Below are 22,254 nucleotides of genomic sequence, written 5' to 3'. Positions count from 1 at the left end.
ACAGTACCTCTAGTTAACACTTAATTAATTTGAATACATATTATATGCTTTCATTTAATAGCAGTAAAAAAAATTCTTGTTTTATTAAAGAATGGTTTATTTTAAGATTCTTTAATCTAGTAAGTGCAAAGGTCACCTCTATTGAGATATATTCATGATCGATAACATAGAGGACTACACTTTACTACTGGAAATAATGGTTGTTTGTAAGTTATATAATTAAGTGTATGCAAATTATAGAAAAACGTTTTTATTACAGTTTTTTTTAAAGCTCTTGATTCACAATGCACAACACTGAGTAGTATGATATTTGTAGAAATGGGGCATTATAATTACTCTATGCACAATAGTGTTATATAGAAAGGATTGCTAACTATGTAACTATTTATATGTCTAAATAACAAAACTGTTAATATTTTTTATAGATATTTGGATTCACAACCATCTAATGAAAGTAATAAAAACACTTGAATTGATCGAATAAAGAAAATTTCAAACATGTGAGGGCTTTCATAACTCTAGTGCGAAAAAAAATCAATATAGAATGGTTATATGTAGCTACATCTGTAAAATAGGAATGAAAAGACCAGTATATTTAAAAGATGATTTAATGATGTAAAAGTCCTATTGAAAATCATTTTTACTTACCCCTTTAACTACCAGAGAATTAAGAATTTTTATTAAAAACTGACAACTAATTTTCAGGTCAACATTTTTATATTTTCTAGCAACTTTTACATAATATAATATATATATATATATATATATATATATATATATATATATATATATATATATATATATATATATATATATATATTCTGAAAGGTAAAATATTAAATTATCAAATTATGCAATGTTACATGACGTCTCTGTTGCCATAGCAACTAAATACGTGCTTAAATAGAAACGAAGGTTATTTTTCTCACTTATGTCCATATAATATATTCAAATTGCAAAATAACTTTAATAAAGTAGGACATTTTAATAAACAATTTAATAATAGTTTAATCATAATCCTTATATTTCAATCTTTTTTATATCTTTGAAATTCTTACAATCCTTCGAAATGTATTCTACTGGGGATAAGAAAGTTTATAATTGACATTAATGGAGTTAATGAAGTAGAGTGCATTTTCGATTAATACAATTAACGTTTGGACTTCGTTGTCGGTCAATCTAACAGTATCAAAACATGTTTTCATTTCATATCAAAGGTCGTGTATATATATTATGTATTTTAGAAGAATTTTTGTATCCGATATGTCAATGCGACATAACAAAAGCATTTTCTCAGAAGTAGTCATATTACAGTAGTTATAAAAAAAATAACAATACTAGAAAATTTTAAATGCAATCAATTTGATAATAATGAAAAATAATCTAAATTCTTTTTTATTTCAGATTACAGTCAATTACTTGCGTAGAGTAATTATTACAATCGTTATCGGATTCAAGCACTCTGAACCCCCTCCTAAAATTGTCAAAATAACCTTAAATCACCGTACTCTTTCTATCAAAAAGATCTACAATTTTTGAGTCTTAATTGTCATTTGTTTTTATAAAATCGTGGGATGTATTTACATGCAAAAACTGATTTGATCAGTTTGTTTGAAACTCTGAGTTCAAAGGCGATTAATTAATTACCTTTGAGTGATTTGTTAGAATATCTAGTATTGTAAACGACTCCATGTTTATTATAAAAAGTGTAGGCTTTATTTTCTATATTAAAACTCTTTATTCCCATTCTCACACTGGGATAATATATGTACGCTATTCTTTTTGACAAGTTGTTTAATTTAATCAATGTATATGCATATGCCTTATTTCAAAATGTGCCTGGAATATTCTCTGTACTTTTTGAAAAATATTTTATTTTAAAATTGTTTAATGGATTTATTGAATTATGTTTATTTTGCAAATATTGTTACATCATCTTTCGAGGTTTTCTTTTCAAAATGTATATTAATGAAGCTTAGTCTAGGTCTCATTTCTACCAGCCCTTCATGTCAAATAGAGAATTGAAAGACACTTGTATGAAATAGGTATGGGAAAAAGCTCTGAAATAATATAGCATATTGGAGCTTGTCTCAGATATGCGCATTTATCTCAGTAATTATTAGCCGGAAATTTTGAGTACGATCGGGTTGGGTTTTAACGGGTGTTTTTATATTAGTTACTTCCCTTCTAGAATAATCCCCTTTCTAAAACAATCGTGGATTAGGTAAGACGTAGTAAATTTGCTAAAATAATTTTAAACATAATCTTGCTTTTTTATGGCTGTTATAACAAAGCATTTAACTCATATTTGGTAATGTGGTACGCTGCCAGAAGTAATATAGATGGATGGTCTAAATTTATGAAGATTTTTGATCGATTGAATTTATTTACTTGGTTTTTATTTATGTTTTTTATTTATGTTCGGCTGAAAACCACGTGAGGGTATTATAGTCAGAATGGAATGCAGATGTACTAAAAAATCGTCCATTTTATCCGTTAAGTATTTACTATTTTTGCTAATTTCAATTATTTCTTATTATTCCGAGCAAAATGCCCAAAACAAAAAAAAACGGATTTGTCAGCGACGAGGAGCCAGCGTGGGGGCCAGAGACGGCAGAGGCCCGAGAGGACAGGGTGTGCACACAGCAGTACAGCAGCAGAGCATGTAGCGCAACCTCCAGTGGAAAATCAGATGGTGGTTTCCCATTCCCCTCAGCCCTCCACAGCACCCATGATGGTGGTGCCATCCGTCACAGTGGCAGGACCAACAAATGCTATTGGCTCATCCCAGCAAGAGTCGGCAGAAATGGCACAAGGTACTAACATCGGTGCTCTGTCTCAGTCTTTAATGTTTGGCAATAACTTTAGTCAACCTGTCATTAACAATTCAACCCAAGTAGATTTAGGTTACCATGTAGATAATGCAACCAAACAAAAAATTGTCAATGGGGAATACATTAATTTAGCCACCCTGCTTGTGCGTGATGCTAATAGGCTACTACAACTATCCACATTGTCAATGGACTCCTAAGGCCAAATCATAGCCCAGCCCAAACACAACAATAGATTGACAACCATTGAGAAATTGACAGATGCCTTTATTATTTATGCATGCATATACCTTACAGCCCACCCTAGCAAAACTCACCAACTATTCAAATACATGCATGACGTTAGGTTGGGGGCTGAAAATCGCAGGGCTGGGTCACATATGATGAGCAATACAGGCTTCAGATGGCAATTAACCCATCAAACAACTGGGGGGTAATAGATAGTGAATTGTGGCTGGTGTAAATGACGCCCGTGATCCAGTCTAATACAAATCGTCCATCAATTTCGCCAAACAAGTGCTTTGACTTTAACTACAGAGATTCTTGTAACAGAATCCACTGTGCCTATCTGCACCAGTGCATCAGATGCAACAATAAACATCCATTAATTCGCTGCATGGACTCTCAAACTCCTACACACCCAAATGGTCAGTCATTTCGGGGACAATGATTTACATTTAGACCGTCTCAGTTTCAGTCCACCTATCAACCAAGGCAAGTCTTACCACAGTCAAGACAATTTACACCTCAGCCAAGACATGTTACACCACAGTCAAGACATGTTACACCACAGTCAAGACAAATGGGCCCTGGGCGTTTCCCCACTAAAGACAACAAATACTGGAACATTTAATTAACTACCCAGATAGAGGGGCAGCACATATTTTAAGGGAGGGTCTAGTTAATGGGTTTAAGTTGCAATATGAGGGTCCCTGGTCTCCAATTTTTAGTAGCAATTTGGTGTCTGCAGAGCAGCATCCAAATGTTTTACAAGAAAAAATAGATAAGGAAATTACAAAAGGGCGAATGGCAAGCCCCTTTCAGTCTCCTCCTATGTTAAACTTTCATGTGTCCCCCATATGTATTGTTCCAAAAGCCGATGGCGGTTGGTGACTGGTAATGCACCTTTCATACCCACCGTCTGCAAGCATTAATCACAACATTGACCCTATTCACACATCAGTAAAATACACATCATTTGACACAGTCATTCGAACAATAAGTCAATTGGGGAGACGGACGGATTGCAAAATCTGATATAAAAAGCGCATTTCGGTTACTTAAGATATTCCCAGGGGATTTTGAATAATGAGGTTTACAGTTTGAAGGTAAATTCTATTTTGATAAGTGATTTGGGCGTTCCATTTGTTGCAACCACTTTTGAAATAAAACCACTATTGAAATAAATTATTTCAATACTGGTTGGGAATGCATTTCATTAGAAAAATCACTTTGCAACCACTATTGAAATAAAACCACTATTGAAATAAATCATTTCAATACTGGTTGGGAATGTATTTCATTTGAAGAATCACTTTGCAACCACTATTGAAATACATCCACTATTAAAATAAAATATTTAAATAGTGTTCAGGGATGTATTCCATTTTCAAAATCAATTTACAGACACTGTTGCAGTACAACTACAATTAAAAGTATGTCTTCAATCGTAGCTTAGAATGAATTTCTTTATTAATATTTCTTTGAAAATTTACATTTTTTTCTTTAGATTTCTCTTTCTACAAACATATCATGTCCTATAATATTATTCTACAAACATATCATGTCCTATAATATTATTGTGAACATCTTGTAAATTGCAAGAGCTTCTATTCAAACTCCCTGTATATTGAATAATTATTTATTGATAAATATTATTATAAATATCATTATTAATATAATTTTTTTTTCAGTAGAGGTTGGGGTGTACTTCACTACGACCACTATTGAAATATATTATTTCAATAGTGGTTAAGGGTGCGATTCATTTCAACCACTATTGAAATAATTTATTTCAATAGTGGTTGGGAATACTTTTCATTTCAACCACTATTGAAATAAAGTATTTCAATAGTGGTTGATGATGCATTTCAGTTTTATGTCTATTATTATGTCTGTTTGTTACACTTTCCATTCTGCTAGGGGAGTTTCTTAAGAAAAGAAGTATGTGTTATGAGATGATGAATTCCTTTTTGATTATGATGTTCTTTGATTTACCTCTATATGGTCATGTTTCCCATACCACCTGTCATCTGGAACCGAAAGTGTTATACACAGTCGGAATAATAGGCATTAAAATAACATCCTGCCACTATTGAAATATTTTATTTCAATAAAGGTTGTAATGAACCGCATCCTTAACCACAATTGAAATAATTCATTTCAATAGTGGTTATAATGCATATCCAACCACTATTGAAATAATTTATTTCATTCAATATTGGTCTTGATGAAGTACATCCCCAACCATTATTGAAATTATTCATTTTAATAGTGATATTCATTATTACATAAATCTATAATGATATATAAGCTATAAATTATTTTTTTAAATACAGTGGTTTAAAATAGAAGTTCTGGCAATTTACAACGTTGTCTTCTATTAGAAATAATTTACAATTTCCATAAAACATGTTATATCTATAGAAAGAGAAAGGTAAAGAAAAAATATGAAAACAATCCTATATGTTAATCTGTGAAGATGGGTTATTTCTGCACAACAGTGAAAATCCTAAAATAATTACATTTATACATAGTCTTCGTTACTATTACCGTAAAATATGCAAGTCTTTAAAACCTTAATTGTGTATTTGAACTGTTTTTTAGATAAAAAGAAATGTATATGCATGTTTATCTGCGATAATTGGTTATTTACTTCTACACAGCAGTGAAAATTGTAACATAATTGTGTATTTGATATTAAATAGTTTGCAAATATGATATAAAACTTCTTTCTTTTCAAATGTGTTACATAATAGTGATAACATAGTTAGATTTATTAGTAATTCATTCCCATTTACCATTAAAAATAATAAATTTAATAGTAGTTGAACTTTAATGGTGTCTGTAAAGTAGTGTTTATCATGAAATACATCCCCAACCTCTATTAAAATCATTACGTGGTTGTATTTCAATAGTGGTTGCAAAGTGATTTTTCTAATGAAATACGTCCCCAACCACGATTGAAATAATCTATTTCAATAGTGGTTTTATTTCAATAGTGGTTGCAAGGTGATTTTTCTAATGAAATACATTCCCAACCAGTATTGAAATAATTTATTTCAATAATGGTTTTATTTCAATAGTGGTTGCAACATACGCGTGATATTACTATTCTAGAGTTAGTTCTAATTGTGTTGTCATTGATGGTCTGGGGAAGCCTCCTGCATAATAAAAAACTTTTCATAGACAATATAGCTTTGGTTCATATTTTAAACAAACAGTCATCTAGGTCAGAGCGTGTCATGTCATTAGTTAGGCCCTTAATGTTGGTTGCGTTAAAGTGCAATATTCAGTTTAAAGCCAACCACATCCCAGGCAAACTTAATCAAATAGCTGACTCTATTTCCCGCAAAAAGTGGGACACTTTCAGGAGCCTGGCACCTGCAGCAGACGCACAACCTCAGCCCATTCCGGAGCAATTCCAGACCTTGCTCTCTCAAGCGAAATAGAGCGTTTATTCAGTGCATCTATGTCAGCGAACACTAGCGATGCATACAGGTTAGGGATCCAAGCGTTTGAACAGTTTCGTATTGGCCAAGGGTTGTCACTGGCTTGGCTGCCACCAGACACACACTTAAACATGTTTATTGCACATCTATCAATAAAACACTACAAACACTCGACGGCAAATCATACATTGCAGCGATAAGCTTCAAATGCAAAAGTCATACATTATATGATCCCACAAAAAACTTTGTCACCCAAAAGCTACTCCAAGGTATGAGAAGATCCACCAATACAGCAAACACACGGTTACCAATCACACTGGACATTTTACAAACCAGTATCCCAAACCTTCAATTTGTTTGCTTTAGCAATTATGAAACCTCATTGTATAAGGCTGCCTTTTCCCTTGCGTTCCATGCATTACTTAGGATAGGTGAAATTGCTCTTTCTAAGGGTAATTCACATGAAACCATAATCCAATGCCAAGATGTTTCACTGTTAACTAACAAACTTATGGTAAGCATTAAACGTTCTGAAACCGATCAGTTGGATAGGGGAGTGACATTGTCAGTTAATGCATCACATGGAATAACGTGCCCAGTAAAAGCAATGCAGGAGTTTTTGCAAGTGCGCCCAAGCATTACGAGGCCATTATTTTGTCGTTTTTCGGGGAAACCACTAACACGGTATCAGTTTAGTGCGGTCCTAGCTAAGGTCTTGGCAAAGTTATCCATTGATAGTAAGAATTTTAAGTCACACTCCTTTCGGATAGGAGCAGCTACTACATTAGCATTTCAGGGCGAAACACAACATGTCATCCAATTGGCAGGTAGATGGCAATCTAATGCCTATCGCACATATATTCGTTAATGATAAGAATTATTGGGCTAGTCTTATATACCATAATACATTCATCATTTTAAGTAAGTAGTAGCTAAGCTTAACATATATTCGTTAATGATAAGCATTATTGGGCTAGTCTTATATAATACATTCCTTATTTGTAGTAAATAGTAGCTAAGCTTAACATCTACCAAGTTTTGTGCACATAGGTGTCAATAAAGTGTGGGTCATAGGATCCTCCATAGTCAAGAGAGCGAGCATAGACTCCAGGGAACGAAAGGGGGGATTAAACCTTGGAATAGCTAATAACGAAATCTGGTGGCAAGGCTATGGAGGCATGGTCCTTAGTCAGTTACTTCCCAAGCTTCGAGTGCTGCGAGGAATTGAGAATGACCCGGATATATTAATTATACACTGCAGAGCAAATATTCTAGGTCTCATTGAGTTAAAGTCGCTGCTGGAAAAGCTCCAAGACACACTGGAACAAATAGCCAAGCTTTTCCCTCGTTCTAAATTGGTATGGTCAAACCTGCTCCCTAGATTTAATTGGAGGTATTCAGAGGACATTAGGGCCATGGAGGACTCAAGAAAAAGAGTCAATAGGGAAGCAATATTGTTAGTTACGTCTTGGGGGGGGGGGGGGGGGGTTATTAAACATACTCAGTTTGACAGTAAGGACCCAACATTATTTCACGATGACGGTGTTCATTTGTCTAAAAAGGAAAATGATTCATTCCTAGAAAACATTGAAAAGGTTGTTACATCGTTACTCAAGGTTGAGGGAAAAAAATGAGCAAGCTCTGGCCGCTGGTGACCATCTGTGTTGAGGTACTGCCGCCGTCACTAATGGTCTTTGGTCCTCCCATTGTGGCGGTTGCAGTTCCATAAATGCCCGTAATAGATTTGCATCAGACAACAGGCATTTATGGCCCTTGCAAGTGGCGTATTTCGACAGCACCTCAACACAAATGGAAGAGTCGACACATATTCTACGTTCATGACGTCATATTGGACAGTTGATCCTAATTCAAATCCATAATGATGGATATGCACATGTGAAAATTTTTGTTTATTTACTTGTCATTCAAGGTTGCTTATATCATGTATATGGCTTAAGTAAGGTTAAAATATTTATTAGAACGTTAATGCACTTGCGTTTCCCCAGTGCATGATTACGTCATATTTGCTTATTGATAATTGATAACGTCATATTTGCTTGTTGATGGCGTCATAATTACGTCATAGTTGCCTATTGATTACATCATGTTTGCTTAATGCCTGTTGCTTTGCTTTTTGCTTTTTGCTTGCTTGCTTTTGCTGGGGGCGGCCCTGCAGTAGGCTCCATAATTTCACCGCGGCCAGAAGCGCCAAATAAACTATTCTCAGAAAACTTGGTTTTCATGTGATTCATTAGGTATCTGGGATAAATGGTTAAAACAAAGCCTTTGTTAACTCCATTAACGACAGTCAAATGTCAAATTCCTACTACTTACTGCCAACTGTTTTACCATCAAAAACTTACGGCTGACTATTAGCGGTGTTTTTTGGTTCTATGCATGTTCAACAAACGTTATAAAAGTAATGACATTTTGCATTAAATCTCAATTCAGGTTATGTTGATAAACAACAGGCAATGTATGTCAAGATATATTTTTTATGTTGAAGTCAGATGTACGTAATTTCTGATATGCATTTACTAGTTTTGGAAAGTGCATCATGCAAATATCAGTTTCAAAATGCGGTTCCGTGTAACTGTTGATTGTAAAAACCTTTAATGAAAAATGGTGTTTCGATTATAATTTTTTAAAGGTTCTACCTATTAAGTCAAATGTTTTGAATATTCAATTGTTTGAGAAGCGGTAATGGATATGAAAAATCAAAATAAACCATAAAGTAAACAAACACTAACAAGGACCCACTAATGAAGTTCTACAACGTTGATAGATAGATGAATGATCATGCAAATAAATGTTATGCTGTACACATTGTTATCAACTTATTACATTACCTGAATGCTGTTTCTTTTACGACTTATGACGTCTCAAGTGAGTAGAGTTGATATTAAATTATCATTACCGCGGTAAATGGTAGCTTATAGCTGTGTTGGTGTTTTCAACTTTTTGAATAATGCTTCATGTATTGGCTTTTATTAGTAATAAAATCTGCAATAACATAACTCAATTACTGTAGTCCTTACTTAGTGTCTTTAAAGGTAAAAAGGTAAAGGGAGTGGTTAATAGTCTTCCTCGAAAAGTAAATTGTCGTGCACGACTTCTACATAAAACACCCTCGCGACACCCGTACAATCCACAACATTCTCAACTCTCTGGGGAGTATACATGCAGAGCTGCCAAATTACGGTGCTAATGCTTTACATACATTTTCACAACCAGCTCGTCTCAATTGCAAAGTACCCATTTTAACCCCCGGGGGAGAGAGTGCACTAGGTTACAATGTTACCGCGATAGCGATGGACCAGACTCGAACCCGGGCTACCGCGTCCAAATCGGTCAACGCTATCAAATGCACTAACACCTCTCTCTGTCACACGATATAACTCAGAACCATAACATGAATGAGTATATATGTGTAAATAGGTTTTGTGTGTATGTGGCGGCGAGAGGGTGGGGGAGGTTAGGATATATTCATGTTTACTGAGTGTTTGTTAGCAGCATGACGGCCAAAACAGTTTTTTTAAATATACTAATTATTTTTTATCAATACATCTATATGGTCTTCTTTGAACACAGATCCGACATACAAATGACAGTAAGCTGTTGGTAGTGAGCTGTTTACGGTAACAGTATCTTATACTTGGCTGGTTAGGATACCTGCCATATGTATGATAGATTTTCCATGCTTGCCAAGATGACTGAAAAGGAAGCATTGCTAAAGATCTGCATATGTTTCAAGAATGATTATTCAATTTTCCGTGTTTGTTTTTAACAAGCATTTACTAAATATAAAGATATGGAACGTTAAGTTAACATATATTCAAATATTTGTATCTATCTTTAAATAGTTACACCAATCTTTAATTCAATTGTTCTATCTTCGAATGAATTGAAGATAGAACAATTAAATTAAAGATAGGGATATTGGAATTAATGATAGGTGTAAATAATTGTACCTATCTTTAAATAATTAAACCAAGGTACAAATAAATTACAACTATCTTAAATGGAATTTTATCTTTCTTCAATTCAATTTAAAGTATGTTCTATTGAGAATTACATATCTCTACTTCATTTGAAGATACGTGTAGGTATGAAAAAAATTAAATTTAAATGTAAGATAAATGTAAATGTTTTTATGGTTATTACAATTAAAACATATCCACAATTATACCTATGTTTAATTCATTGCATTTGTATCAATATATCTTCAAATAATTTGTACATGTCTTCTAATGTTAAATGACTTTTTCTGAATGTACATAACATAATGGTGATCTATATAATACTCATTCATTTCACCAGTGCGAAGAATTAAAAAAATTACATTATTTTAGATACAATATTTTAAAGCTACAACTTACAGAGGAAAACGGGTTTCAGATATTTTCAATATTTTCTGCCGTCTTGACATTAACCCTCAATATTCACAGCATCTGATAGTTTTTACCTGATGTTCTTTGATAGTAGCCAAGTAGTTCAGATGCAAGTGCTGCAGTTGGTTAAGTGGAAGATAGATAATATATTTAAGAGCCACGAAGTAATACATCTTCATGATGAAACAAATTGCGTTATATTTGAAATTTTCCCAATGTTTTGTATTTGATGTCGTGATAATGTTAAAGCGACTTATTCATTTAAAGTATCAGGCGTGATATTAAGGCTATTCATGTGACCGATCAGTCTCTTGTCGAACAAGTAAGCATGGAAGAGCAGATAAGGGGTACGAATTCAAAACACTGTTTTAAGATTCAAAATTCCCAGCTTTTCCATTCATTTGCTTTCCACATGCAAGTTTCGGATGCCCTTTATTTAAATGAAACTGTTTTGATTGGTTTCATTTGAGATTATCCAAGGGGTTCCGATTAAATCCGATATAAATTACATTAAATGTCATTGCGCATTTTATTAGTGGGCGGAAGACAAACATAATATCAAGGAATATCCTAATTAATGAGCTATACTATGGCAGCTGGACCAAATCAACCGCCTATACTGAATTTTGCTAGACTTACAGAAAATGCATTCACTCCTACTCGGGGAACAGAGAGGTCTGCAGGATTTGACTTATATAGGTAATTCTATACTTTTTGGAAACGACTCTTAGTATGAAGTATATATTTATTATTTACTCATATCTTAAATCAGATGGACATATTTGCCAAATATTAATACTCAATATGTGTCTGTCATCAATGAATGTAAATCATCTTAGATTAATAAATCATTTATCATTTGCTAGATAATTTTTTTTTAATTACTATTATCATTAAGTAAAACTTTTAAAAACAACTTATTAATTTCCTCCATGTTTGAGAAATAATAATTAAGATCTATAGTTTACTCAATGAATCAATGTTATCAAAAACTTAAATTCTTGCAAAATGTCAAGCCCATTCAATCTCAGCTAACTACTTCTTATCAAGATTTATCCAGGGAATGCTAAAATTATTCTTTGATAGATATATTTTACTGTCGTTGTTAATCATAGGGCTCCATAAAAAATATACTATATATGAAATAAAAATCTTTTCTTCCGTATTTGTTAATGAAACATACAATATATAATTGTTGTTTTCCGTACCTACATTATTTTACAATCAATATTTCCGTGTATTTGTTGAGTCATACAGAGTATAACAAGTAAATCATCATGGTTTCTGCATGCAGTTTGTGACATTTGAAACTGTGCAGGAAATGTTATGTTTTATTAAACTAATTATTATGATGACGTGTTTCATTAGAAAGGTTTTGATTAAAATAATATTTGCTTTAGATTTAGTAGTGTTTTAGGTTTAATTTACAATTTCCTTAGAATATGAAGTTTAACAATCGTTAAAACAGTTATACATGTAGCAAAATTTGAAAAATATAATGTTTTAAACTTTTAATATAAGCCAGCTAGGACATTCTTGGGCATTAATTGAGCAGAATTAAAAACTTTCATTTTACAGTGCAGGTGATTACACAATTCCTGCAAGAGGAAAAAACGTTGTCAACACAGACATTCAAATAGCAGTACCAAGTGGTTGTTATGGGAGAATAGGTATGTTCTTTTTTGATTATAATGAACAATTCATTAAAAAAAATAGGTAGGGGTGATTAATAGATTAAATTGTCAAATATTATGTTTACAAAGTTTAAATGATGGAAGAGACTAAGATTTAAATGTTTTTGCAAAGATCGACTTGCACTTACATAGGGAAATTGATGTGTCATACTCGGTGTCAGTATAAACCTTCTATTGTGAATCATTTTTCCTAAGTGAATATCTTACACAGAATGGATGTAGTCACATGTAAATGGTTCAAGACGTCTGATTCTTGGCATATTATATACGATTAAGCACTCTTATTTAAGATTGCAGCCATGAAGTAAAGGTTTTAAGGGCAAATTGTATTCAAGATCGTCTTTAATTTTATCTTTAAAAAAGCAATAATAAGCAAAAACTATAATATTAAGTATGCTTCCAGATATATCCCAATATATTGTTTTGAACAGGTCCACCTAATAGTATATATTAAGTGAAATTGGTTACTATACTCTTTTACGCGCGTATCTTGCTGTTAGGAATGCAAACTATCTGCCATGCTTCGGAGATGTTAGTGACCTATCGTTTCCAATTAAATCAACAAAGGATCTAATGAATTAACAACATGTGTCATATGTACATGCACTTTATACAGTGATTATCTTAATTTAAAGACGAAATGCTACTATGTATATGTTGTCTGCAAATCTAAAACCTATTTTACAGCACCAAGGTCTGGTCTTGCAGTTAATCATTTCATTGACATTGGAGGTAAGTTGCTTTGTTTTTTAAATCAGTTTTATTGAATTGTAAGTTGATTCTTCTTCTACAGATAAGATTGGAAACAAGTTCCTAAAAACATATTAACATACGACTAAGTTGTTCAATGAAATCAAAATATAGTACAACTCTGTAAATTACTTAGTATAAATTATCTAACGAAATAACTTAACATCAATATCATCAATGACATGTTTGTTTGGCATGCCCAAGATCTAACAATTTTTAAGAAATTCTCGACTATTTCATGAGGAATTAAAAAGTACGAAATTTATTGAAGATTACAAGGCATGAAAATTAAATACAGCGAATTACAGAATACCGGTCAAGTTTTCAATAGCTTGTGAGATTGCTCTATAAGGTATACAATTTGAACAGCAAGGTATCACATTAGGTTTAAATCAAGGTCATGTGATTACTCAGGTATTACAGCAATAAAGTGAGTTTGTTTAGTAAACATTTGCACATTTTGGGCTTCGGGGGGGGGGGGGGGGGTCTCTATGTTATCCTATGTTACTGCTATAAAAGTTTGAACTAATCAAGCAGTCACAGCACAAAACTACTGTAAGTGCTGTATGTTGCACGAGGAAAAAGGGAACCAAAATGTCAAACTTTTTGCAGGAAAGAATACCTCCTTTTTAAATGTATACTTTACTTTTTTGTTTGTTTCTTGAGAAATATCCTTCTGAATTACATATTTAAAAAAAAATTAAGATGACTCAAAGCAGAACTGAGGCTCTATCGAATCCAGTACTATCCAGGTGAACATTCTTTTTAAGATTCTATGAAAAGAATAACAAACAATAAGAGTTAGTGTTTTAGAGGTTTTCTTTGTGTAGTATGAATGGGTTGAATGCAAAATAAAAGTCTACACTTGAGTAACCACAGCACTTAGATAGAGACCCGATGTTATAACTTGCTGACCTAATTAAATATTTTACTGAGCAATCCAACAAGCTATTAAAACTCTACTGGTATTCTATAAATCACTGTAAAACATAATGCCAGAGTAATACAGAATACAATTCCGAGAAGATGTGATGTGTTGTGGAGGAAAATATACAAATTGATATTTTCTTCAATAAATGACAATATCTTAGAGAACACATTGTATACAAAAATATCACACAGAAGTACACTGAGAAGTGTAATAACTAGTAGATTATTATGCAATAAAGTTTAAGGTATGGCAGGAATTAATATTTAAGTAACTGTTTATAACCTATCATAATGGTTTTTCACCAGCATGAATTTTTGAGAGCAATCCCATTAAAACTATTTTTTATTAATTTAGTGTATTATTCATCTTTTTATCCCAGATTGCGTCACTGTCGGATGTTGTCTGCAGATAAATTATGCTTTCAGCATACAAATGTACATGTTGTATCTCAGGAAATAATTGCTAATCCAAATACCATGGTCAATATGAAAACATTATGAATCTTATCATTTTTTGAGTAATTTGAAAAGTTTTTTTACAATGCAAAACAACAGATCTATTTTACAACTATATATTGAATGTACTCTGGGCAACTGGTTTGACAAACACTCAAACTTAACATTTTTTTTAACTTTAGTATTCTAATATCTTGTTACTAGTTACATATTGTTTAGTAAATAATCATTTATGTTGCTTAATAAAGGTGACGCAAGTGATTTTAACATATTTAATAGGAAACTACATTAAATAAAAAATAACAAACAGTCAACCATCTTGTCAACCATTTTTATATCATTTGAATTTAAACAGCTTCTCAATGGCTATGCAACCTCAGTTTATCTTCTAGATAATTCTGTAATATTTGCAAGATAGTATTTTAAGTCATATTGAAAAAAGGTCATTTAAACAAATTTATCGGTATAAAGGCAACAAGCTCTACGTAGAAAAATATTTCAAAGAGAATATGTAGACCTAAATGTAATACATCTTTCTTTCTTTACATTACACGACAAGCTGGCGTCATAGACCCAGACTACAGAGGAAACGTAGGCGTGGTCATGTTCAACTTTGGTGCAGATGATTTCAAAGGTGAGCTATCTATTTTCACTTTTCTTCCATTGTTTCGTGTCATTGTAAACATAATTAGTCATGTATAACTGTAACCATGATAAACACTCACTATTTTCTCCTAAAACGAAAATGACTACAACTCTTTGAAAGGCGGTGCTCTGTCATACTTCGGGCTAGACATCATATGCTAAATGATAAACCATGGTATAAGAAATGATTCGTGCGCTAATTAATGAATATAGAAACATATTAAGTTTTGGCATGACAAAAGACGACGAACTGCAAATCGAATACGCCTATAACATTTGCATACGTGTATAACATAGTAAAAGACGTGACGTCATGTTGCTTTAATGAAATGATGATAAAAACTTAAAACTTTGTTAATTATGCAGATGTTTATTGTAATGTTAGCATCTAAAACATCAAAATCTGTTCTATATTTTAGTGAAGAAAGGTGACAGAATTGCCCAACTGATTTGTGAGAAAATCCACTTCCCAAAATTACAAGAACTTGAAGTACGTTACAAGAGATACTATTTTTTTTGCAGAATTCAAATTTTGATTTCTTGAAAACACTTTTTAGTTAGATTTCATTTAAAAATTCCAAGGTTAGTTTGAAAGACGTTTTTCTTTTCTTTATCAGAAAGAAGACGGAATTAAATATAATAACCTTAAGAGAGTATACATCTACTAATTTCATATGTATATCTTGACAGACTTTGGATGAAACTCGTCGGGGAGACAGTGGGTTCGGGTCAACGGGCACAAATTGATGCAATGTAGACAACAGCGGATACATTCAGAACTGGACTGTGTAGATATGAAGAAAAAATACCCCTTTTATTATCTTTACAATATTTTTGCTCTCTCGTACTAATGCGTTTTAATGCATTTCTACTCTTGATAAAAACGTTTAAGAAATTATTAAGAATGTATGTAATTCATACATGCCTTGTAACAGGACTGTGTAGAGATTTAAGTGTGCAGAGATTTAAGAAAAAATACTCAAATTACAGTGTATTTGATTTTCAAAATTAGTTTTCAGTAGTATTAATGTGTTTAAAGAAGTTTTTATTCTTGATGAATAAGTTGTAGCAACTATTAAGAATGTACATATTAATTCATTTGCTCTTGGTACATGTATAACACTGTACCGGATAATCATGCCAGTTTCAAGTGGTATTTTTGCACCAGCCTAAGATGCAGATTTGTAAAAAAAAAAAAATAAAAAATAAAAATATCCATACTTTTGTTAAACTGTTGACTAAAATGTTGCCTAATTTTTTTGTTTTAAGTGTGTCTCATCCGACAGGTGAGATATTAACCTTCACAAATTAATAACCTAAAGGAAAATAATAATTTCCATACGAAAAATAATTTTCCTACAGGAAATTATGAAAAAGCTACACGATTTTCTAAAACCGTACAGAAATCATATTTTTGGTAACAAAAAAGCTTTTACTTCATGAATTTGATTGAGATGGGCAGTTTTTCTATTGGATTCTATAATGGATTTTTAAATCCTATGGGAATTTAATTTCTAATATGAAGTTCTTTTATTATTATAAGACATTCTTTTCCTGTAGGAATCTATATATCTCATGGGAGAGGTGAGATAAATCAATAACAAAAGTGGTTATAAACTCTTCATATTACGTATTCGAATGCACCTTAGATGGGTGAAAAAATGCCACTTTATGCGGCACAGTTTTGTATATGATTTGCATTTTCTCATGAATAAACTTATAACGGATACAATTTACCTTAGATACCAAATAATTGCGGTTAAAAGATGATCACTGTAATCAATAAGTTTAAAGTAATACGTAAAATTCCAACTATATAGAAGATGCATCTACATAAAGAACTATGTAGAGATTTATACCACCATTACATCAATATCATTTGTATTCAGGAGCACGAATATACATGTATTGGGGAAAAAAACTTAAATATATTCAATTTACTAATTCTTGTTGAGTAGTGATTGATTGTATAGCAACTGTTGACTTATTTTTATAAATTCATTCTATTTGTAAACAAACACTGTAGTTTTAACCATACAACCAAGTTTTACTAACTCTGAAATACATTCCTCTATAAAAACTTATTTTTGTCTTTGTGAATAAAGTACCAATGAAAAAATAAGAAATATAGTGTTCTCATTTATACAAAACGAATGGCCTTCTTTTGGTAAACCTCCCACCCCAGAGGAATATATGTATTTTGCATTATTTAAAACTTAACATTACTAAGCCTCTGTAAAAGGAATTTTATCTTTTGCACGTGTTAATCGTTCTGTTTTCAAATATTTTGAATGTTGTTCAGTGGTTTTGAAGGTTATTGAGAGAATGATTCAAGTGAAATTGTCTTAATTGTATTGAATGATGTTCAAAGTGCTTGCGAGCCTCGTTATAAATAGAGTTTATAAATATTTTTTTAATTTTATATGATATTTCTTTTTTTATACCCCCCCCCCCCGCAAACAAAGTTTGTAGGTATATAAGAATCACCTTGTTCATCCGTCCGTCCGTTGGTCTGTCTGTCCGTCTGTCTGTGCAATCGTGTCCGGTCTTTTTTTTTAATGGAGAAACATTGGAATTTTTTACTTCTTACAAAGATTGCTTATGAATAGAGGTGTGTCAAGATTTTGACCAAAGGTCATTTGAGCAAGTTCAAGGTCACTGGAAGGAAAAGTGGAAAATTTGTGTCCAGATTATTAAAAATATGTCTTATGGAGAATCATTGAAATTTCTAACATCATATAAAGATTGCTTATGACCTGAGGGTGTGTCATGACTTTGACTGAAGGTCCTTTGAACAGGTTCAACGTTACTGAAAAGTTGTATCCGGTCTATACCTTTCTTATGGAGTCATGATTTGACCCAAAGTCATTTGGGTAAATTCAAGGTCACTGATAGGTAAAATTTGTTTCCGGTCTATACTTAATTCTCTGACCTAATTTATGGGAGGCGCCATATTACGATCACATGATTTACCGCCATTACGGTGCTGACAACGGTAAACAAGTGTCATATCTACTACGTCGACTTTGTCTCTTTTTGTGTGTGGAACATCACTGTGATGGATAAAAAGAATTGTAAATATATATTTAAACCTCATTTAATTCATGTTCTGTTTGTTTTTGGTCTTTCTGTGTTTGTAATTTTGTTTATTACACAGTAAAACTTGGATCCGTACCCGCCCACCTCGCACATTTAACATAAATTTTATTTACATCCCTCAATTCTCTGACTGGAATGAAAGTAACACATTGAGTCGAGAATTTGAGAATATAATTGGATGGTTTATACAAACAATCATTCCTGTAATGTGAAGTGTGATAATCTAAAGAAAATGCTGGTGGATCTCCAATTTCTTATGCAGTACAAAATTTTGCATGCATTATTACACAGTAAAACTTGGATCTGTACCCGCCCATCTCGCACATTTAACGTAAATTTGTTTTATTTACATCCCTCAATTCTCTGATTTGAATGAAAGTAACAGATTGAGTCGAGAATTTGAGTATATAATTGGATGGTTTATACAAACAATCATTCCCGTAATGCGAAGTGTGATAATCTGAAGAGAATGATCTTGGATCTCCAATTTCTTATGCAGTTCAAAATTTTGCATGCATTAAAAATTAAGTCATCAATGTTTTTGTATTTCTTTAACCAGTAACACCTCATACTAAGTTGCTCTTAACTGTTAGTTTTCCTTTCGCCAAAAAGTTATGTATAATGAACAAAATTGAAATAAATAACAATATTTAAAAATTGCAGATCCACCAAATGAATCTGACCCAGGTTTGAAAACAAATGATCTGAACAGCTGGCCTCATATTTAAATGAAGATTTAGTAGACTACTTGATATTTTCATAGGCTTATGATGGTAAAGAAATGAAGTCATTTAGATCTCTTTGGGGACAAAATTATGTCAACTCCAGGTGGCTAGGAGATAATCAAAGTATCATTGTTGGACATATTTTTTTCTGAAAGCAAAAGTATCTCCATCCCAGCCAGGAGTCGGACTTGCAGATTATCATGTATGGATTTTAATTTCTTCCGATGAAGAAGATAGCTACAAGATTGAAAATGCTAGTTGCACATGCCCAGCAGGTTTAGGAGGAGGATGCAGCCATATTTCAGCCATTGGATATGCTGTTGTCATGGCATGGAATCAATGGTTCGCAGGAAAATCTGTTACAGATTCCCCAGTGTTTTGGGGCAAGGGAGCAACATCCTCTGCAGTTGACCATCAGGCGGAGCTCAAAGAAATTGTTTTTCACGACCAAATAAAAACGTAAACAAAATGTAAACCTCAAAAAGAATTTAGATTTAAGAAATTAGAATCACACAATGAATTGGTTGAGTTTTCACATTCATCATGCCTTTCAAAAATTTTTCAGTGCAAGGGCACAATTATAAATAAGATTTTGTTATCTTATCCCTGTCAGTTAAGCACATGTGCAGGAAAAACAAGTGACCCAAAATGTGTGCATCATGGGAATCATGATCTTGATTATCCAAAACCAATCAATATTGCTGATATTCAGTGTCAGCCTTGTGGAGATTTTTATAAAAAATATGTTTATCTGTCTGAAAACAAAATTGATGAAGTTTGTCTCAATACTAAGGAACAACATTCTGACTTGTGGTTTCATAGTCGCAAGGTTAGAATTCTAGCATCTGTGGATAGCAAAGTACCAAAAACAAGCAAAGCAAATCCACAAAATTTTGTTACAAACCATTTATATCCTAGATTCAAGGGCAACAATGCAACACAACATGGAAAAGTATCAGAACCAATAGCCAAAGAAATCTTTGAAAAGAAATTTGATTTAGAAGTTAAAAATTGCGGCACTGTTATAAATAAAGATGAACCTTTTCTGTCTGCAAGTCCTGATGACACAATTGATGATGATATGCTTTTAGAAATAAAATGTCCAGTAAAATCAATTGATGAACTTTTAAACAACAAAAGTTATGACATTCGCAAAGAAAGTGTTACTATCACTGTTAATAAATCAGGCAGAAATGGATATTATACACAAATACAAATGCAACTTTTCTGTACAAGAAAATGAACGTGCAAATATTTTACATGGGTTGCAAAAAAATCGGGATTCAGTGTGCAATATAACAAAACTTTTGTTTCAAATATTTTACCAAGAATCAGAGAATTTTATTTCAATCATCTACTTGTTAGAATTGTTGATGATTTTTCACAAGGCAGATTTGTTTTCAGTGAGAAGTATGAAAAATTATGTTCAACTTTGTGAAAACAAAAATAAACAGTCTTTACACTTGTACATAATTTCTTGTTATCCTCAGGAAAGAGCAATGAAGTAGCAAAAAAGTACAATGTAAAAATTCTACACTATGCATGAGCACCTCTAATCTTTAATAAGCTGAGGTCTCAAATTACAAAGAGCACCCACTACCTTCACTACTTTATTCATTTTTTTTTTGACTGACTTTATCGAAATAATGCTGTTCAAAATTCTGTAAGATTTCATTATACGAGTTGCCCTTTCAACATGAATGCGCACTGATGCTATTCTACGAGATTCGACAACTTCTTTTAAGCTGCTTTCTACCTCGTAAAAATGAAGGAATGTTAAGCCCAACATGTAAACTGAATAGCTCTTCACCTATTGTGAATCCCCTGTCAACCATAACTTCATCATTTGGATTCAAATAGTTGTAAAACCCTGATTATTTAGTGATAAACCTATCACTTGCTTTGCCCCCATAACACTTTGACAAAAACATGATGTAACCATTTGGTGTAATACAAACAAGAAACACAGGGCGAAAAACCATCTTTAAGCAAGTCCTTAAAGGTGGCTTAAAGGTGACTTAAAGGAGCTTAAAGGCTATATAACCTTTAAGCCGCCTCTAAGTCACCTTTAAGCAAGTGCTTATAGGTCCTTAATGTCCAAACTTCTTTAAGCTACCTTTAAGCCACCTTTAAGCATCTTTAAGTGGCATTTACGCTCTCTTTACACTGCCTTTACACTGTCTTTAAGTGGCCTTTAAGTCAATATTGATCAAGCTGAACAATAAAAACATATATTAAATGCAAAAGCTCTTTTATAGAGATGGGAGGGGGTCATCCGAGTGATAATATAATTTCCAAGGAAGGGGGGGGGGGGGGTCCCAGGCGGTTTTAATCGTCGCTCCATTAAACACAGATCGCTATCATCAGCACCGCTCCGATGGACACAGATTGCCGTTATAAAATTCTTTATAATTTGTTGGGGGTTTCAAAATTATTGTAGGGATGAGCGCAGTCTCTGTATCTTAATATGTGCATAAAACTAATTAAAGTATGTTTGTTTCCTATTATAAATTAATCGGTGAAAAAAATCTCTCTCTCTCTCTCTCTCTCTTTCTCTCTCTCTCTATCAGTTCATCTGGTTATTAAACAAAATAAAGATAATGAACCAAATATGCATGATTTAATTTGTTAATCGGTTTAAGGTTTGTATTTTTTTTTTCAATTTTCATTATTTCTAACTCTAGATCTGCTAGATACATGTTAAAGATGAAAAGACTCTCAACTGCCTTTGTTATATCGGGCAGGATATTACTGCTTTGTTTGTCTAGACATAGTTTTGTTCGTTTGTGTATATCTAATTAGAGTCTATTGTTTGTCAAACTTAAGAAAACCCCTGGAACTAACACAGAATATACAAGATATACACAACAGTTGTGTCTGTTGCCCAGGTGCATGTTTGTGTATATCTAATTAAAGTCTATTGTTTGTCCAACTTAAGAAAACCCCTGGAACTAACACATAATATACAAGATATACACAACAGGTGTGTCGTGTGCCCAGGTGCACGTCAGGGTTTCTAAAGGCGTTGAATCTTAGTATGTACGAGTATACGATAAGTCTAG

The 22,254-nt window shown here is 32.7% G+C and overlaps 1 protein-coding gene and 1 pseudogene across 2 annotated transcripts; both read left to right on the top strand.

The window, feature by feature from the left end:
• Positions 1-2,314: 2,314 nt before the first annotated feature.
• On the top strand, positions 2,315-10,558 carry LOC128160718 (uncharacterized; annotated as a pseudogene).
• Positions 10,559-11,329: 771 nt separating this feature from the next.
• LOC128160690 (deoxyuridine 5'-triphosphate nucleotidohydrolase-like) lies at positions 11,330-16,580 on the top strand. 2 transcript variants are annotated; one of them, XM_052824052.1, is made up of 6 exons: positions 11,330-11,592; positions 12,478-12,563; positions 13,275-13,319; positions 15,283-15,357; positions 15,788-15,858; positions 16,059-16,580. In XM_052824052.1, exons 1-6 carry the CDS (start codon positions 11,471-11,473, stop codon positions 16,113-16,115), a joined length of 456 nt encoding a protein of 151 aa, XP_052680012.1. In that variant the 5' UTR covers positions 11,330-11,470; the 3' UTR covers positions 16,116-16,580. The 2 variants fall into 2 exon arrangements, with proteins under 2 accessions (XP_052680012.1, XP_052680011.1); XM_052824051.1 differs by having other exon boundaries at positions 12,472-12,563.
• The last annotated feature ends 5,674 nt before the right edge of the window (positions 16,581-22,254 follow it).

This window comes from Crassostrea angulata, chromosome 8 (genome assembly GCF_025612915.1).
Source record: "Crassostrea angulata isolate pt1a10 chromosome 8, ASM2561291v2, whole genome shotgun sequence".
Lineage (NCBI taxonomy): Eukaryota > Metazoa > Mollusca > Bivalvia > Ostreida > Ostreidae > Magallana > Magallana angulata.
This window is presented reverse-complemented; position numbering and strand designations above follow the sequence as displayed.